The following is an 18,334-nucleotide window of genomic DNA, read 5'->3' on the forward strand; positions in this document are numbered from 1 at the left end:
TGGTAACCCCTAGTCTAAGAACCACTGCTATACAGTACTGGAGGAAGTTTGTAATTGTATATTAACACAATGAGTGTTGTAACACAACTGAAAGAAAATCTCTGACAGGAAAGGACTGGCCCTTGCTGTAGAACCAGCTTCAGGCAATGTTGAGTTAACTCATTCTCACACATTGCAATTCTGTCAACAACTAGGCCCATTTCAACTGCCTATAAATGTTTATTAGACAAATAATAAAAGCAAAGACAGATCGAGCATGTCCCTCAGGGAATTATCTGGAAATTCCAGTGGAAGTACGGTGGCTGAGATGAAAATCAGCACAGTGACTGAATAAGGCAGAGCTATTCAACTCTGTCCCACGAGGACCCCAGTCCTGCAGGTTTTCAATGCATCCCTGTCCATTTGATGCGAGTGTGTTGGAGCCGAGATACAACTAAGTCCTGCGGAACTGCAGCCTTTATAGGAGCAATTGGAATAGCCCACTCAAACATCTGGAGGGATCTCAGTGTGCACCCACAAAACCTCTGTATTGAAAAGAATAAACAGAACAGGTTTGTGCAATTCTTTAACATGACTCCTAGTCGCCTCTCTATGGAGGATTTATCTGAAACATTATACTGGGAGGACACTCTAGATTAGACCCAGGATTGCTGGAAATATTTTACATCCTTCTGATTAGGGAATGTCTTAGGATCCTTTAGGATCCTTTGATAGTTCTCTTTTCCCAGAATACCTGTCATGACTATGTTTTCTGTTTAATTAAATCATCTGTCATTGTGTCACTCCTGATGATGTGACCTGTAGACCTGAAGGTTGCAAGTTCGTGTGACATCAAGTGATTAAATGATTATTTAAAGCTGTAAGCCAGCTTTTTTGTCATATCAAGCAGCTGGCTGCATTGTTGGCATGACAAGATAATTTAATAATGCTCACCTGAACAAAAAAAACAAAAAGCTATGACAGAGCTTAACACTATGTTTGCCCCAGGGGAAAAGGAAGAGATCATTAATGGTTACCGAGTAACACACCTTCAGGGCGGCACCTTCCTTCACGTTCTCACGCTTTCTAAATAATTAGAATTAAAGAATTGCCATCAGTGCTGTCTTGATTAAAAAACTTCTTAGGTGAAAATAAGAAACAAATAAAATTCTCAGGTGGTTAAACAGCATGTTTTTCACTTATTTCTTATGTCATTTTTTTATTTCTTAAGTCAGTGCTAGTTTTATAATTAAACATGGACTGCATTTCAACATTTTGTGTGAAAAGCATCTCTAAAGAGCAGTTTTTAGTTGCACAAAAACAAACACAAAATTTAGGAATATAGAAGAACTTCATTCTACGTAAATTTTGAGTCATTTACTTATTTGTAATAATCTTAATTTCTAACAAAGTAAAATAAATCTTTTCAACCGTGCCTGATAAAGATAACTTTAAACATTGTGGCTTCAGAAAGCAGGATAAATTCCTTTCCTGGTTAGGAGGAAAACGCTACCTGGATAAGATTTTGGGATGTGTGAGATGGAAAAGTCTGTTAATTCTCTGTTGACGACTACCTGACTGACATGCGGAGAAAATGGCTGTGTGAGTACAGCCAGTCGGGCTGGATCTTTATGCAAATAGGATATTTCAGTTTTTTGCAGAAAATATGCTTAATTGTAATTGTTCATTTTTAAAGTGCGTTTAAATGGATGATCTGTTGATTATTTTCAGAGATACAAAATGTGCACTAATATTTACTACGGATGCTCTGGGAGGTAATTTGAAACAAAAGCAACTTCACACAGGCAGCTTAGATGGCTTAGGGGGTCGTTGAGACTGAAACAAGGAAGTGTTCAGTAAGCCAATGCAGCTCACAGCGTACAGCCACCTGCTTGTTGTTTCTGTGTTTCAGGGAAGCAAAAGTAATAACAAAACGGAAAAATCATAACGTGACATGTGTTTATAGAGTGCACTTTATTGCCAGACTAATAAATGCATTTACATCTGTGTGGAAGTCATGACTTAAAATACAGAATGTGGAACTAAGTGCTTTACGTGGTTTAGAGCTCACCAGAAAGTCATAGGTGTAACCACCGTACATGCCAGTTTAGCAGTGTATAAAATGTTACTAGAATAAATGCGGTGTTGAAGCTGAAAGTCATGAGACTCACAATGGCTATTTATTCCTCCCTCTTGCGAGTCAAAACGTATGGACAGTCTTTTTTTTTTTTTTTTTTTTGTCTTGTCCAGCATTTAGGCAAGCAGAATGATGGTCTGGATGCTGTGTTCTGCTGAGCAAATTTTCATTGCCAAGGGAATCTTGATAGATATAATGTTCCCCTTGACTTTCTGAATTTTTATTTTATTTCTGTATTTATTTTGCGTTATTGTTTGAATTGTGGAGTTTGTACTGCTGGACCGTAGAAGGACAGAAGAAAAACAGAAAGAGAAAGAAGAAAAAACACCTCATAGGAAAAGTGAAAGAGATAAATGGAGATGAAAGAAAAAAAAACCCAAAAACAAAAAACAAACACACAAAAAACCAACCTACAGATGTATACATATATACATGCATAAATGCATACATTCACACACATACATATATATATATATATATATATATATATATATATATATATATATATACATATATATATATATATAGACTTCTATGCACACACAAACATACATACGTACTAACACGTACGCACTCGCCAGTATCAACACATATACATACACATACAAGCCAACTTTAGATTCATAGTAACTACGAATGGACAGTCATGCATTTCAATGGAAAACGGCAAGAAAAATAATCCTGGGGAATCCCCCCCCCCCCCCCCCCAACAACGAATGTGGATTCACAGCTAAAACATTTAATGTTTACAAGTTTGACCCATTTTGCCTACCCTATTAAAAGATGGTGATGCAGCATGGCTGACCTCTGTTGGGTGCACCGCCACCAATGTATTCATAATTGAAGCCTGCTACATACTCCACGAGAAGCAAGAACATTTTTCTTGTTCTTGGGGAAAATTACATCATTTAGCTCTCGCTGACATGTTTGAAGACCGTTCTCAACATATCTGGCTGGCAGAACTTTTGTCTTGTGGGACTCTTGTGGGAGTAGTATTGCTTGATTGGTTAGACATTTGAGGTTGTTGCTTCCACATTTCTGCTGTAGGAAAAACAGATTGTTCTGATAAAACAGCTGATCCAGGTGGTCAGAAAGTGTGGCATTTAAACATATGGACCCCACCAGATACCCAACCCACCCTGAAGTTTCTCATTAAATATGAAATAACTGGGTTCATTGCACATAAAAGCAGACATCATTGCTCGCAGTGACCCCTCCGCCTTTGCAGATGAAGCTACATGTGAAATATGAATGGACCAGATGAAAAAAAAATTTTTTTTTTGTTCTTACTTCTCTTGGAGGATGTAACAAGCTTAACTCATTCTAGGCTACGATAACACTTTCATTTGGATGCGATTATGATTAGACTTTGGTGAAATAAATATTCATGAAAGCAATATTTGATTTTTGCTAATAAAAGGCCAAATTCTCTGAGTAGTGTGTCATTTGCACAATCCACAATTCCATTTTGATCACAATGCATCCCCTCTTATTGTCTGCCTGGCATTAAGATGTGGGACAATCAAACATATTAAATTACACTATAGACTGCAGATTTCTCTTTTTTTCTATTACCTCACCTGGAGGCTTCTTTGACTAGTGTAACAGTAACCATGCTAATTTTTACCATTTATTTCTACCTGCATATGTGTTGTTTTTCTTGTCTTTATTTAATGGGAAATGTTACATCTACAGGTCTGTGCAATGACAGAAATAAAACTTTAACAGTGGGGAAGGACATATTTTCTCATGTTACCTAATAATAAGTCTGACAATTTATAGGAATTTATCACTGTAAAAGAGAAGTTCAACAAGTCCATGAACAAATAGTGTCAACACTATTTTTGATGCATTTGTATGTGGAAAAAGAACAGAATGTTCTAGATGTAGGCTGTGTGACTTCTGGCTGACTTTGTGGGAATTTGGTGTATAATATCTAACTTGTTGGCTTAGAATATGATTTCAGTGACACTTTATAATTAAAAGAGTACACCTAAACTCTTTGTACGACATGTAGGCCAGACATAAATAAAACATTGTAACCTGAGAGGAGCAGGACATGGCTGTGTTCTGCCACATGAGCAGAGTCCCAGGTGTACATACTTCGACTTCTACAAAGTAAAAGTTAATTCTAGCAGAATATATTCATAAACGATAATATGTGGGAAAGCATCTTTAAAATTCAAAGCAACAGTATGCAAAAAAAAAAGCTTGTACAAATACTACATGTATACTACTGTACTTTACTGGTGCACTAGAAACAGCCCCTTTTTAGAATCATCCAGTCTGCTGCCTGCAGCCGATGTGGGCTTGTCCTCTGAGTTCTCATTTGATTGTTTCTGAGTCTGTTGGAGCATTTACACGGTGGAAGGGACTGGTGAAAGTGTAAAATGAGGAATTCTTTCTTGCTTGTAATGGTAAGCATTACATTTTCTTTTTTTTAAAATCTCCAGTCTTTCTATACTGGTAAATGGAGAAAAATCTAGTATTTATTGAAGATGTTAATCTGTAGATGTTTTGTTTGTGTATATCTATGTATTAACTGGGATATAACAGGACAGACTCTCAACATACATAAAGCAGTGTACTATTGAGGTCGAAAAGTAGTTTAAAGGACACACATGCAACAACGATTGTATGCATTACTTTATGTAAATACAGGTTGTGGATCAAGAACAAAGTTTCTGTCTTCAGCTGTTCAGTGATCTGTCTTTGTGTTGGATTTAGGTTGGTGATAATACAGCTTCTCTCAGATTCATATCAGGAACTGCTTTAAAAGCCTTACTAAATCTTTTTTTGATTGTTCTTTGTTTTATTTGTTTATTTCAATTATGTGTTTTTGTGGTATTTTAACTAAAACAGTCTGCTGTTTTTTTGTTCTTTTTTTTCTCCGGCAAACTTACTGAGATAATTCAGGGTAACTGTTTTCCATCGTGCCAAAAAATAAATAAATAAATAAATAATTAAAAAATAGAAAAGGCAATTAATAAATGAATAAATTTCTTAATGAAAATATATTCTTTGTCAAACAAATAAATACTAAAACAGAGTGGTCATGAGGAGATGACAAAGTCTCATTGTTCAATTGTTTTTCAGACATTTTTTATTCTTGTCAAGAGCTTTAAATATTTTTATAATATAATAATAATATATTATTGTTATATTATTAATAATATATTATTCATCTAAAATAGTATAAACTCTATTTATTTTATACACTCTAAATACTTTATCAGGGAAAGCTACAAAATGTATAAAAAGTTAGCTGCACAAAAGGCATACCAAATGCATCTCGATTACCGCTTTCTAACTGCCACTAATGCCACTAATCTTTCAATGTCAATGTTCTGCATTCAGGGAACCATTGTTATCTGTCTCTCCTAGTCTCTTCAATTACTCAGTCCTGTGGTATATCTGCTGGATGTTACACATAAAGTAATGTATAAGTTTCAAATAATAAACATCTTATAAACTTTTAGCATAATATATAAAGTTTTACAAAGTTTTAGAATGGACATTATCATCGGGTTTGGTGTTGTCGGCCATGGTGTATACAGATAATTAAATAATAAAAAATGACTAAATAAGTAAATAAAACTAATTTATCAAAAAGATAAAAATAAGGAGATAAAAATTATGCTAAATTATGGATAAAAGAATAATAATAATAAATAATAATAAATCACATAGATGTATATATATATATATATATATTTTTTTATTTTTTTATTTTATTTTTTTTTTATTTTTATATATATACACACACACACAAAAAAAAATTGTGTGTGTATTTAGACTAGGTCATTATGGACAACCCTAGTTCAAATAGGTATAAATCCTTTGGCATCTTGTTTCAGCAGACTAATACTATCCACCGCCATTTTGTCTTTATCTATAACCTACAAAATGTGTATATTGTCCCATGCCAGAGCATAATTCTTGCTCGCTATGAACTGAAACTAACAAAGCAAACAAAGCTATCTGTCAACAGTTGGTCAAAAGTTTAAAATGAAATACTGATCTGTCTAAAGAATAAAAATGACTCCTCTCGTGTAGTGAAACTTAAAATGATATCAGAAGCTGTATTAAGATTTTATGTAGGAGGACTTGTGTTGTCTTTTAGAAGTAAATAAATCCACATTATTTATTTTGTATATTTGAATACACGGTTTGATTGCACAAATGTTGGTAACCACTGAATGCATCCATTTTCCCTCTAGAATGTGTGCCTGTATAATTAAAGTAAAAAAAAAAAAAGATTGTGATTATGATACAATTCCCAATGCTTTTCTTTTCGTTCATTTTTCTAAAACTGCAACAATGTGAGCTATAGTGCAACAATGCTGCTACAGGGACCAGTTTGCTTGGCACCATTTATTTTGTTTGTTGAATTAGGATCACCACAAAATCTTCTTTTTTCCAGCATTGTATCATGATGCTCTAAAAGAACTGTGCCAAAGAAGTAAATTAAAATGAAACGAGAAACAAATGCCTCGAGGGAAACAAGTTTTGTAGTAAGGTTTTTTTTTTTTTTTTTTTTTTTTTGGTACTGTTAAAAACAATAATAATTAACTAGAAGAAGAAAATGTCTTGTTCAGGAAGGTGATGGCTGCTGGCAGAATGATCTCTGGTATCTTTGTCTTGTACTGGACTCGACTAAGCCTCACACTGAACATGCTGTATTGTGTAAAGGATGTGTAGAAACATCAGTTCTCTTCAGCAGCATTGTTTGAAATGGTTGAAATGAAAATGGTTCCAAACTAGATCAGTTTTGCTCCAGCCACTCTGACGACATTTTGGAATTAAATTAAAGGATAATAATTTGGAAATTAAATGACTAGTCCATTTCAAGCTACTGTTGGACTTGTAATTACGCTGTCACCTTGACATTTTGTATGCTCATTGTTTCTCCGGGGAAATATTTGAATTTGCTGCGTTTTGCAAACAGTTCATGAGGTATGAAAAAGATTGAGCATCAACAGGAAGCTTGATCATTTACTTATCAGGAATAAAAGGAAAAGGAGATAAAGCTGGACATAAAAACATACCACCAGGACGTAAAACATGAAATGATGAGTTGAAATCCTTCTAAAAAGTTTTTTTTTAAAGTAATTTTCTTGGTGATGCCTACACAGATTTTTACAATCTTGTTTTTTCTGTCATTTAGGTTGCATTTGCAGCCCTGGCGAAAATCAGTCGTGTCGAAATGGTAAATCATCAAACCTACATATAATCATCATAAAAAGCTTTGCTACATTGTTTTCATATTAACATTAGACTAAATATAACTGAGATGTTGGTTGATATTGGTGCTTCATCAGGACCTCTTGGTTCGCACCAAAAGAAGATGGGTCCTGTCTACACTTGAACTAGAAGAGGAATTGGATGTGAAGTACCCGTACAAAATGTCTGCGGTAAAGATTTATTCTTCTAAATGAAATGATCAGGTCAACGTGCCATAGAAGCTCACTTTTATTAGATTAAAAATGGCAACAACAAAAAAAAAAAACAACAAAAAAAAAATGTGTTTTTTATGTGTTTCCTAAAGATGTACAATACTAAGATTGGAGGAAGATCATATGCCTTCAAAATGAGTGGAGAAGGTGTTGAAGATGGATTGTTCACCATGGATAACAAAACTGGATTTGTCTTTGCACACAGACGTGTTGACAGAGAGAAGAAGGCCTCTTACCACGTGAGCTAATGTAAATAATAATTTTTTAAGATATATAATCACTGAAAAATCTTTTACCTGGATAATTTAATCCACAGATACAGTTCGACGTCTGGGATACAGATACAAACGTCAGAATCGATAGAGATCTGTCTTTTGATGTGAAGATAAAGGATATAAATGACAATACACCCGAGTTTGTTGATGCACCACTAACTGGCAGCGTGATGGAAAATTCTAAGGAAGGCAAGAATATAACTTTGTAAATCATATTCATATACAGTATATATATACATATATATACATATATATATATATATATATATATATATATATATATATATATATATATATATATATATATATACATATATATATATATATATATATATATATATATATATATATATATATATATACATATATATATGTGTGTGTATTTGTGTGTGTGTATATATGTATGTATATGTGTATTTACAATATATATATACAAATTCAAATGCAAATACTTGCCTTTATTTTTCTCACTTTCAAGAATTGCTGCCAATCTTACTGATGGCCAAAGACATCGATGAGGAAAAGTCAAATAACTCTAAGATCACCTTCTCTGTGAGTTCACAGACACCCAGCGAGCCAAAGATCGAGCTACATTATCAGAATGAAAATACCATTAGGCTCAAATCTAGTGGATGCTTTAACTATCATGTAAGTATTTTTTCTTTTTTCAAATCAGTAAACAGTTAATGTACGTGGGCATTTGAGGAGATCTTATATCTCAAATGTAATTTTTGTATTTTTCAGAAAGCAAAGCAGTACAAAATTACTGTGGTAGCAAAAGACCATGGTAAACCACAACGCTCCTCTTCCGTGGTTGTTACTCTCGATATTACTAATGCAAACAGTCAGCCACCAGTGTTCAAAGAGAGAAAGGCAAGAATCTATACCAGTATTATCATTGAATTTTCTCTGCATCGTGTATGAGGTTTATAACTTTCCTGCTCCTTTAGTACGAAGCTGAAGCTTGGGAAATGAAACCATACAAAAATCTTTTGAGATTTGGGGTAGATGACAAAGACACTCCAAACACTGATGGCTGGCGTGCCAAGTACTTCTTCATCAGTGGAAATAAGGAGGGAGTCTTCCAACTTGAGACAGACCCAAAAACAAATGAGGGTATCCTTAGTATCGTCAAGGTAACTAGCACTCTCACTTTGAAATAAAATAAACAATATTTGATCATAAACAACATTCAGACTGAACTTGTATGTTCTTACCAGGAGAAGAATTATGAAGTAACCACTTTCGTTAACCTGAAGATTGGAGTAGAGAACATTCAGCCCTTATGTATTTGCAAAGATAAGAAAATAACTTGTGAGGCAAAGGAACTTCCACCTCCAGACTCCATCGATGTTACACTAAGAATGATTGATATCAATGACCCGCCAGAGTTTAAACCACGTACAGCCGAGGTGTTCCATAAAGAAGAATCAGATCCAGGACAGGTGCTGTTCACTCCAGTCGTTAAAGATGTGGACTCTCCAAACATCAGGTATGTTCTCTGCACATTGCTTGTCTGCTGTGCTTATTACCTTCATAAAAGGAAGAAGAAGTTAATCTTGCTCGTGGATTAACAGAACAACAAAAAATGTCAAGGATGGACATCTGTTTAATTTTTACCTATTGTGGTTTGTTTTAATGTGCAGCAGACTTGCTAGAAAATCATGGGGAGTGCATTGTCAAGGATATATTTCTGCACCCATGACTGTTTCCATTAAATAATACAATAAAACATCATATACATTTTTTGACTAACTAAATATCTAATTTAAAATTGAATGATTAATAGTAATGACAGTAAACCAGAGAGGAAAGAGGAGGAAGAGCACACAGAAAGATTATGTATGTAGTGAAAGAGGACAACAAGGTTGTTGTCAAAGGATCGACATAATGAGGTCTGATCTGTTTTCTGGTGACCCCTGCAGGAAACAGCTGACATAGAAGAAGAAGAAATTATCTGGTTTATAACAGGTGACATAGAAGAAGAAGAAATTATCTGGTTTATAAACAACCTGTGGATTTCTAACTTTATACATATCCAAATATATAATTATTTAAAAAGAAACTAACATGAAGGGATTGTAATTCCTGCTTTTAGGAGACATGCTTTTTTAATGCATGTTATCAATGAGAGAACAGGATACTAGCAACGCAAGACCAACAAGTGCTCAAGATGACCGTCTGAAATATTACTTTAAATTTCTAATTAATTCCTTTTCAAATAAGCTTGATATTTAAAACTGACAAACATTATTTATTCTGTTATTTATTTATTTTTATCTCAAACACATACAGTACAAGAACAAAAACTCCCATTTGTATAACAGTGTACCTTGTTTGAGAAGCAGCAGTAGGACGCCCAAGGCTTATTTAGATGTTACTCCTTATTAACAGTACTTTGTTTTACACAGTTATATAGCAAACCTTTACATACTGCATCATCAGTCAAAAGACTAAATTAAAACAACAAATTGAATTATGAATTGTTTTCTTTTTTATATCTATCCAATAACAATTCCTTATAATTTTTTAAAAATAGAAAATATTAATACATGATTTTAAATCATCACTTGGTCCATTCCACAAGTTTACTCCATAAATAGATATGCATCTACTTTATAGGACGGTGTGTACATATGGCTTCTGTAACATGGCTTTACCTCGCAGACTATACACAGCAACTCTGTCTTTCAACATCTTTTGTATATTATATGGCATTTTATTACTTTGAACTTTGACATAAATTTAGCTATTTTAAACGGAACCAAGTCAGAGTTTAAGGCATAGTACTTTAAAAAATAAATTATCTGTATGATCTATGCATCATGCATGATTGATAACCTTTATGGCCATTTTTTGTAGTATAACTAGTTTTTGCAGAGTAGCCTTAAAAGTGCTCACACAGACTTCCACACAACAATTGAAATATAGTAATAGCATTACTAATACTAAAACACTGTACAAAGTAAGTAATCTTTTGGAATTTAGGATGTATCTACATTTTGATAGAAGACCAACACTTCTGGCTATTTTTCCACACAGATAATCAATGTGAGGTTGAGTTATGGGTTATGTTACTTTAAGTAGCTTGTAGCAGCTTTCTTTTCTTTTAATCTTTGACCAGGAAGAACTTAAAACAAACAAAAAAAAAAAAAGACAATGGTGCCATCAGTTGGATTTGTGAGTTGTATCATGGGAAGAGTTTGCTGCCCAGTATTTCCACATGTTTTCCACATAATCAAAGAAATGCAGCCTTTGAGTTTAGCGTGGAAAAATTCATTTATTCTTAATTTAAGAAATATTTGCATAATATACGTTGATACTAATTTTATCAAAACCTTTCTTTTGTAAAATAAACTTTACAACTACTCATAAACATTTGTTAAATACAGTTTTAGAACCAACTACAGACATACAAGTTATGGTGAATTCCGCATGAAAGCTGAGAAAACACCTATTAGCGAGATCAATGTAAAGTCACTGAATAACAAGAAAGATACTTCAAGAATATAAATAAATTTGAGAGTGATTATGTCATAAAAACATAAAGTTAAAATGAAAATTGATATATACAACCAGCTAATTTTTTCAACACTGTAAAAGTGTTCAGATTGAATTGTTTAATTTACATTGAATTGTGATTAACTAACAAACCTTTCTTATTGTGCTATGACAACTGTCATATATTTGGATAATTTTTGGTATAACATTCTCACACTCTTACTTTCTAATATCTCCAACTGTGTTTAGATTTGTGCTGGTAGACGATAAAGCTGACTGGGTGTCCCTTGATGAAAAAACAGGACAAATCACATCAACTAAGAAGATGGACAGGGAATCTCCTCATGTTGATAGTAATGGTGTTTACAAAGTCACAATGGCTGCCATAGATGATGGTAGGAAACAGCTTGACTGAGCACAACCACACAAGCTAATTGGTTCTTGAATCAGATGGATTGAATCAAATGGATTTTCCTCTGCTTTTAAGGTGAACCTCCAGCCACAAGTACATGCACCGTCAACATCCACCTCAAGGATATCAATGACAATCTTCCAAAACTGGTCAACAATAGCCTCATCATGTGTGGAAACAAGGAGCAAAAGGTGATGGTGCCTGTCCATGACTCTGATGGGGATCCTTTTAGTGGACCCTTCTCTTTCTCCTTGAACGGCGATGAAGTGCTGAAACAGCGATGGAAATTTGACCCTGCTTATGGTTAGTACATATTTACAAGTCCTCATTCCTAAAACATTACTAAAACAAACTGCCCTCAGCCTGACATCTATCACACACTTCTCTTTACACATTACACCAGGTAATCAAGGTGGCCTTGTAAGCCTGAAGGCGCTTCCCTACGGTAACTACTCAGTGCCGCTAAAGATTCAGGACCAACAGAACATGATTTCAAGTGACACTCTGCTAGTGGTTGTGTGTGACTGTGGAGGAGGTGATGTTTGTCGCAGCAGATTGCCACTTTCATCTGGCCTAGGAAGCGCAGCCATTGGACTGATTATTGCTGGATTGCTGCTACTTCTGAGTGAGTATGAGGGTCTGTGACCACACCGACAGTGATAAATCATAGATCTGATCAGCTTTTTGTCTTCATTTTTTGAAGCTTAGTGTATTGAAAATGCAACTTAAAAACTGTTCTTTGTGGCATTTGGATGTGTTTGCAGTTCTGTTTCTTGTTTTTAAATGTGAATACGGAGATAAGCCGTTCGAATATTTGGAGAATGAGGAAGGCAACCAAACGCTTATCAAATACAACCAAGAAGGAGGGGGTGCTGCATGCGAGGTGGGCTGGTTGTGAAGTAGCTGCATAAATAACATGAAGTGAGACATTGATTGTATGGTTCATTTCTCCAATAAATGTATTAACATTTGTGTTTGAATCCTCTGCCAGGCCGAACCGACTGTTTTGACGCCAACGAAAGGTATAACTGTGGCAGATGGCCTGCGACAGGGTTACATCACGCAGGTACCCCTGACAACTCTTAGCCTTTCATTCCTCTTATAAGAGAATATGTTTTTACAACAGGCACATGTTTTGAATGTACTCACTTCAACGCAACATGTGACTCTAGTGCCTAAAAGCAAAGCTCTAACAGACTTCCACAGAAAAATACATCACATAAAGGTTCAGTCATTTAGAAAATGTGTTCCCTTAATCTCATCAAAGAATGAATGACAGTTCTAATCCAGCTGCCCTTTTTTCTTCTCTAACACTGATGACAGAAGGTATGTTATGTAACATAATGTATTGTACACACCTTTATGAAAATTATGAGAGTTTGAGCAGGACTGTATGGGAAGTGGCTCAATGAGTGAAGTTCAACGATAACATGTCATAAAAAGAAAACAGAGTGAGAGCTTAATCCATCTAAGCTGTATGAAGCACATGTAGTCACAAGCCTTTTAGATTAAGGTATGCAGTCCATAAGCTGATAAAAAGTCAGTGTTGAATTATTATAATTAATGTAGCAAAAAGTAATAAGTGACTTGTGTTTTAAAGCTGCCATGCTTAACTTTTGAAGATTTTGTCACTGAGATGAGAAAATTAAGATCTTGTGTGCATTCTCTTCTCTGAGCTCTCGTCAGTAACTAAAAGTTAGTTTGATGTTGAATTTTGTCTTTCTTCTTGGTCTGTACTTTTCTATCTTTCTTTTACCCATTTCCTTGGATAATGACCTATTTTGTTTCTTTGATCATTTAGCCATGGTTTCATTTAAAATGACCAGTGTGTTAATATGTAGCTAGTTTATGTGTGTGATGAGGTGCTACAAAGGAAAATGCTGTCATGATGCATTGGAGCGGAAAAATGCAATGCAGTTCAGTGAAGTTCAGTTTTGCAACTTCAGGATACAGTCGGACAACCAGAGCTCTAGGAAAATACATAATAATTGCCACAATGCCAACAATAAGTCAGAAGCACACAGTTTTAAAGTAGAAACTTTAAAAACTTACCCTTAATGTTAGGAGTGTATCTTTTGAATTTGTTTCTGTTTTCAAATGTTTTTTTTAAATGCCATGTTAAATACTTTGGACTATGTTGTAAAATTTAATGATTTGCATTATTTGAAGTCTCAGATGGCCCCAGTGAAGACATATGATGTGGAAAGGTTCAACACAGGACTTGGCATGGTAAGCAACAGATCTTTGAAAATTCTTGTGAGTTTTTCATGGGTGTCAAAAAAGTACATTTTGTTTTATTATTTTGTTAATACTATGTTAAAAGCATAAACTTTTGAAAGAGCATTACTCGAACTGATGGTTGCACCAACAATCATCTGCACAGCATGTGGAGATCTGTCAGACTAAGAAATAGGGTGTTTTGTGATCTATTAAGTACTTGGACCCAGCCTTGCTGTATCTTAAATTCTCCCCCAGAAGCACTCGGACATGCAGTCACTGAGTATGCATCGTCAAAGGGACTCTCGCAGAAGCTATGAAGGGCATTCCATGGTGAGTGAGGATAGCTGTAATCTTTAGGACTCATGACTTTTCTAATAACTGGGATGAAGTTTGGTGTTCATGATTTCTAATACCCCATTACTTTATGTGGGTGCCGCATTTGTTCAATTCACCTTAATGCCACAAGAGGGAGGTCAAGGGAAACACATGTATACCTGCAGGATGTTTTTCCCATTTGTGTGTGTTTTATTTCACCTGTTTGAATATACACATTTAAAAAAAAAACCTAATTGTCAGCTTTGTCCTTAACTTCAACAATTATTTTATGGTAAGAATTATATAAATGTACTAAAAAGTTTATTTTCAAGCATAATAATAATAATAATAATAATAAAAAAAAAGAATAAATAAAAGAATAATGATAGTTTAAATTTCGTGACATTTTTTTTAAAATACTTGAGGTGAGGAAAGGAGTAGGCAGAAGTAAGAACGTTTTATGGCTCACCACCTTTAACTATTTTTTTGTGTATTCATATTATAAAAGTGTTAATATATGTGGATGTTCAATGTATTGTGAAAATGTCTAAAAATAAAAACTAAACAAATTATTCCTCTCTCTATACACTAACGAAAATGCTGCTGATTGATTAAATTCATGGTCTTGAGCCAGCAGACCAGCAAATTTATTTCTTCATTTTTCTGCAAAAACAAACATAAAAAATAATGTCCAGAAAAAGAGAATAGAAATTCCCAAATAAAATGTCCATAATGATGTATAGGATTAATATTCTAATAGAATTCCAGTTAAAGTCCAAAATCACCACAGCAAGAGTCATAAAATAATTAATTCATTCATTTATTCATTTTTTATACCGCTTAGTTCATTTCAGGGTTGCAGGAAAGTTGGATTCCATCTCAGCACTTAGCAGCATTCACAAAATCATGCTATGAAATTGTGAGATGAGAAAGTAAAATCTTTTCAATACCATTATATAGATAAATGAAATACAAATTACACCATGCTCTATAACTTAAGAAAAACAAAATCAACAACAACCAACAAAAGGTGCCATGTCTAAACCCTCTTTGTCTTTTTTTAAATTTTTTTATTGTAGCCTTCTTTTTTGTGGTGTAGCTAAACAGTGGACATAACACTGCATTATGCTTTGTCTATAAAATTAAACAAAACTTTACAAATCAAGTGATTGTGATCGATTGTTAGCAAGGTCTTAAACTACTCCACACTGATGTAAAATACGAGTAATGTCACAGAAAAAAAGCAAACTTCCTAACGTCAAGCCTTAGAATTGTACAACAGTGCATTAACTCGTTTTAAGTTATTTTCTTTTTACACTGTACTGAGAGAAACGGGTGAGACAAGGACATGAAGAAATGTGTTCAGACAGGCTGGAACAGGTTGAAAAAAATCCGGCCATACATGCGATACAAGAGTATCAGCAAAAATGAAAGAAAAAGTGAACTAGACAGCCGTGAGACCAGCAGTGTTTTTTAAGGTTTGGAGACGTTTAGCCTAAGGAAGAAAAGGCAGAATTCACAATTGTAGGTAGCAGAGATTATGATGTTGAGATTCTCTTTGATGGAAAAGAAAAAGTCAGGAATGAGTGCACCAAAGGGGCAGCACATGTCAGACGCTTTGAAAGCGAAGCCAAACAGACCAAACTAAAACCTCATTTATGCTCTTATCTAATTATGGAACATTCTGTCTGTCTGTCTGTCTGTCCGTCCGTCCGTCCGTCTGTCTTCTGCATCTTATACCTGTGTGTTTCAGTCCATTTTCAGCGAGCTTGTGAAGCATACTGTGATAGATTTATATTACCGGAAACCACTGGGGGCAGTGTTGTGTCAGGATAGTTCACTTGATCAGGGAGGAGAACAAAGAATCCGCCACTGTTGACTGTACTGCCTCTTTTTTCGATCCCTAATAATGTCGGTTATTATGATCCCCCCAGTACAAAGATTTTTGCAATCGTCCAAAAGCTGTTAAAAACTTTTACTATTAGTAGCCGAACCCTGAACTCTGCAATGCCTTCGAGTAGATAAACTGCCTAACAAGCATGCATAAAAGACTCAAAGGAGAATGTGGCAGTGACGCTTCACTAAATTTGACTTTGACATTTCTATCAAAGTGCCTACAATTGTGAATTCTGCCTTTTTCTTCCTTAGGCCAACCGTCTCCAAACATTAAAAAAAGACCGCTGGTCTCACGGTTGTTTCATTCACTTTTTCTTTCATTTTTGCTGATAATCTTGTATTGCATGTATTACGTAAAAGGTACGTAAAAGGGAGTATGAATGAGGCTTAACATGGTTTTAATATGTACAGAGAAGTAATAATGAGTAGATGCTGAGGTTGGCACAACAGTTTCCTAGAGCAAGATGAAAGAGGAGGTTGTAAGAGAAGAAGATGCAAATGATAGGGTTACACAGAAGCTGAAGGTGGCAAACCATGAACAGAATGGTCAAAAAGAAAAAGAAAAACACGAGGATGTGTTCAGCACGGTCGCGTCACAGCAATGAGGTTCCTTGTTTGAACCTATTTGGATCTCTTCACTGTGCATATGTGGGTAAATTTTCTGGGTACTCTTGCTTTCTCCTAACTTGTATGTTTAGTTAATTGTTGTTTCTAGACCTAAAATAAAAGATCTAAAGAACATGCTGTATCTACATATGTATTAACTTTCACCTCTTCATTTAGTACTCGACATGGACAACTAACAGGGACAAAACCAATCAGGTAGCCAATCTTCTTCTGCTATCTAAAACATGAACCTCTATTTGATAACATTTATTTGGCCATGTAAGATTGCATTGTGCCAATGGAAGCTGATCACTGTCCTCTCTTTTAGCAGGGCAACTCATCACATTATCGTTCATCAAGCCTGTGGTTGGACCAGCGCCTTGTTGATCAAATTGACAGGGTAAGAGAAGTTCATCACCCCACATAGCTGATCATTGGTCAGGCTTTCTGAATGTCTAAATAGTTAGTTATTGAGGAGCATCAACGGAACATGAATAGCGGCCAAAACTGAAACCAAATGGTCGTGAAAAAGATCAGATGCTACATTAATCTTGAATGATGTTTATGTGTATAAACTAAGTTATTGCTAAATCACTTGGGTCACAAAGGTTTTTTGCTTTTACTTAAACAAATGCAATATCACTACACCAATTTTAAATGCAACCTGAGTCTTTTAAGTTCATCGCCATATTAAATGTTTTCTTTTTCCTTAATGAAACCACACAGCAACTTCTCACGGTCAATGGAACCCAAGACCCCATTTACCAACCCTTCAGCTATGGCTATGAGGGGAACGGAAGTAAATGCTACTCGCTGGATAAGCTTTCACTCAACAACCTGGACGATGATTTGCACTTTCTGGATAATCTGGGGCCAAAATTTAAGACCTTGGGAGCGCTCTGCCAGGAGACAGTTCAAGCAAAAAAACCTACAACTTTAAATTTCACTGCTTGAATGCAACTTTCGTGACCACAAAGTCATTCTTCACTTCTAGCTTATCATTCCATTTAAGGAGAGATTTAACAGGATCTTTGAATGGATGATAACCTCGATGGCTGGATTTTGTGCTCCTTTATTCTGGACATTATGGACTTGATTATCTCACATGTTGAATCCAGATGTTACGTTTTTGAATCTATCCATAAAACGTGGATTTCAAGCTTGCAGCTTTTCTTGCTTTCATATGCAGCTGGTCATACTTTGGTAATTTAGAATAGTTTTGATTGTGGCTTGATGGTTTTGTTTTGTCCTTTTTTATTTTTTTTTGTATTTTCTACATGGGTATCAGACTCCAAACAGGCTGTAAAGTATTTTTTTTAATGAAATAGAGGTGGAAACTGGGATATTTCATGGAATGGATGATATTTTAGCTCGATGTAATGTATGCAGGACTATGCTCTGTAGTACACTGTCTCTGGTACGCACCAGAAAGCCTAACTGCATAAAATCATTGCCAAACAGAAATTAAACAGCAGAACTTTTTTCAACAAATTCTTTATTTCTGTGCTGTGTTTGTGATCTGATGAAGGAAAAGTTA

General features: G+C 34.9%; 1 protein-coding gene across 1 annotated transcript; it reads left to right on the forward strand.

Moving 5' to 3' along the window:
* Window positions 1–256: 256 nt before the first annotated feature.
* On the forward strand, window positions 257–17,751 carry cdh26.1 (cadherin 26, tandem duplicate 1; the record flags this gene model as incomplete). The annotated part of the gene is made up of 19 exons (XM_079238545.1): window positions 257–322; window positions 7,284–7,325; window positions 7,438–7,530; window positions 7,665–7,811; window positions 7,889–8,036; window positions 8,326–8,495; window positions 8,592–8,720; window positions 8,798–8,983; window positions 9,068–9,339; window positions 11,598–11,743; window positions 11,836–12,063; window positions 12,164–12,385; window positions 12,525–12,643; window positions 12,752–12,826; window positions 13,930–13,989; window positions 14,236–14,310; window positions 16,975–17,013; window positions 17,126–17,197; window positions 17,524–17,751. 19 exons carry the CDS (start codon window positions 257–259, stop codon window positions 17,749–17,751), a joined length of 2,517 nt encoding a protein of 838 aa, XP_079094671.1.
* Between the last annotated feature and the right edge of the window lie 583 nt (window positions 17,752–18,334).

Source organism: Telmatherina bonti (assembly GCF_933228915.1).
Source record: "Telmatherina bonti genome assembly, chromosome: 4".
NCBI classification, from domain to species: domain Eukaryota; kingdom Metazoa; phylum Chordata; class Actinopteri; order Atheriniformes; family Telmatherinidae; genus Telmatherina; species Telmatherina bonti.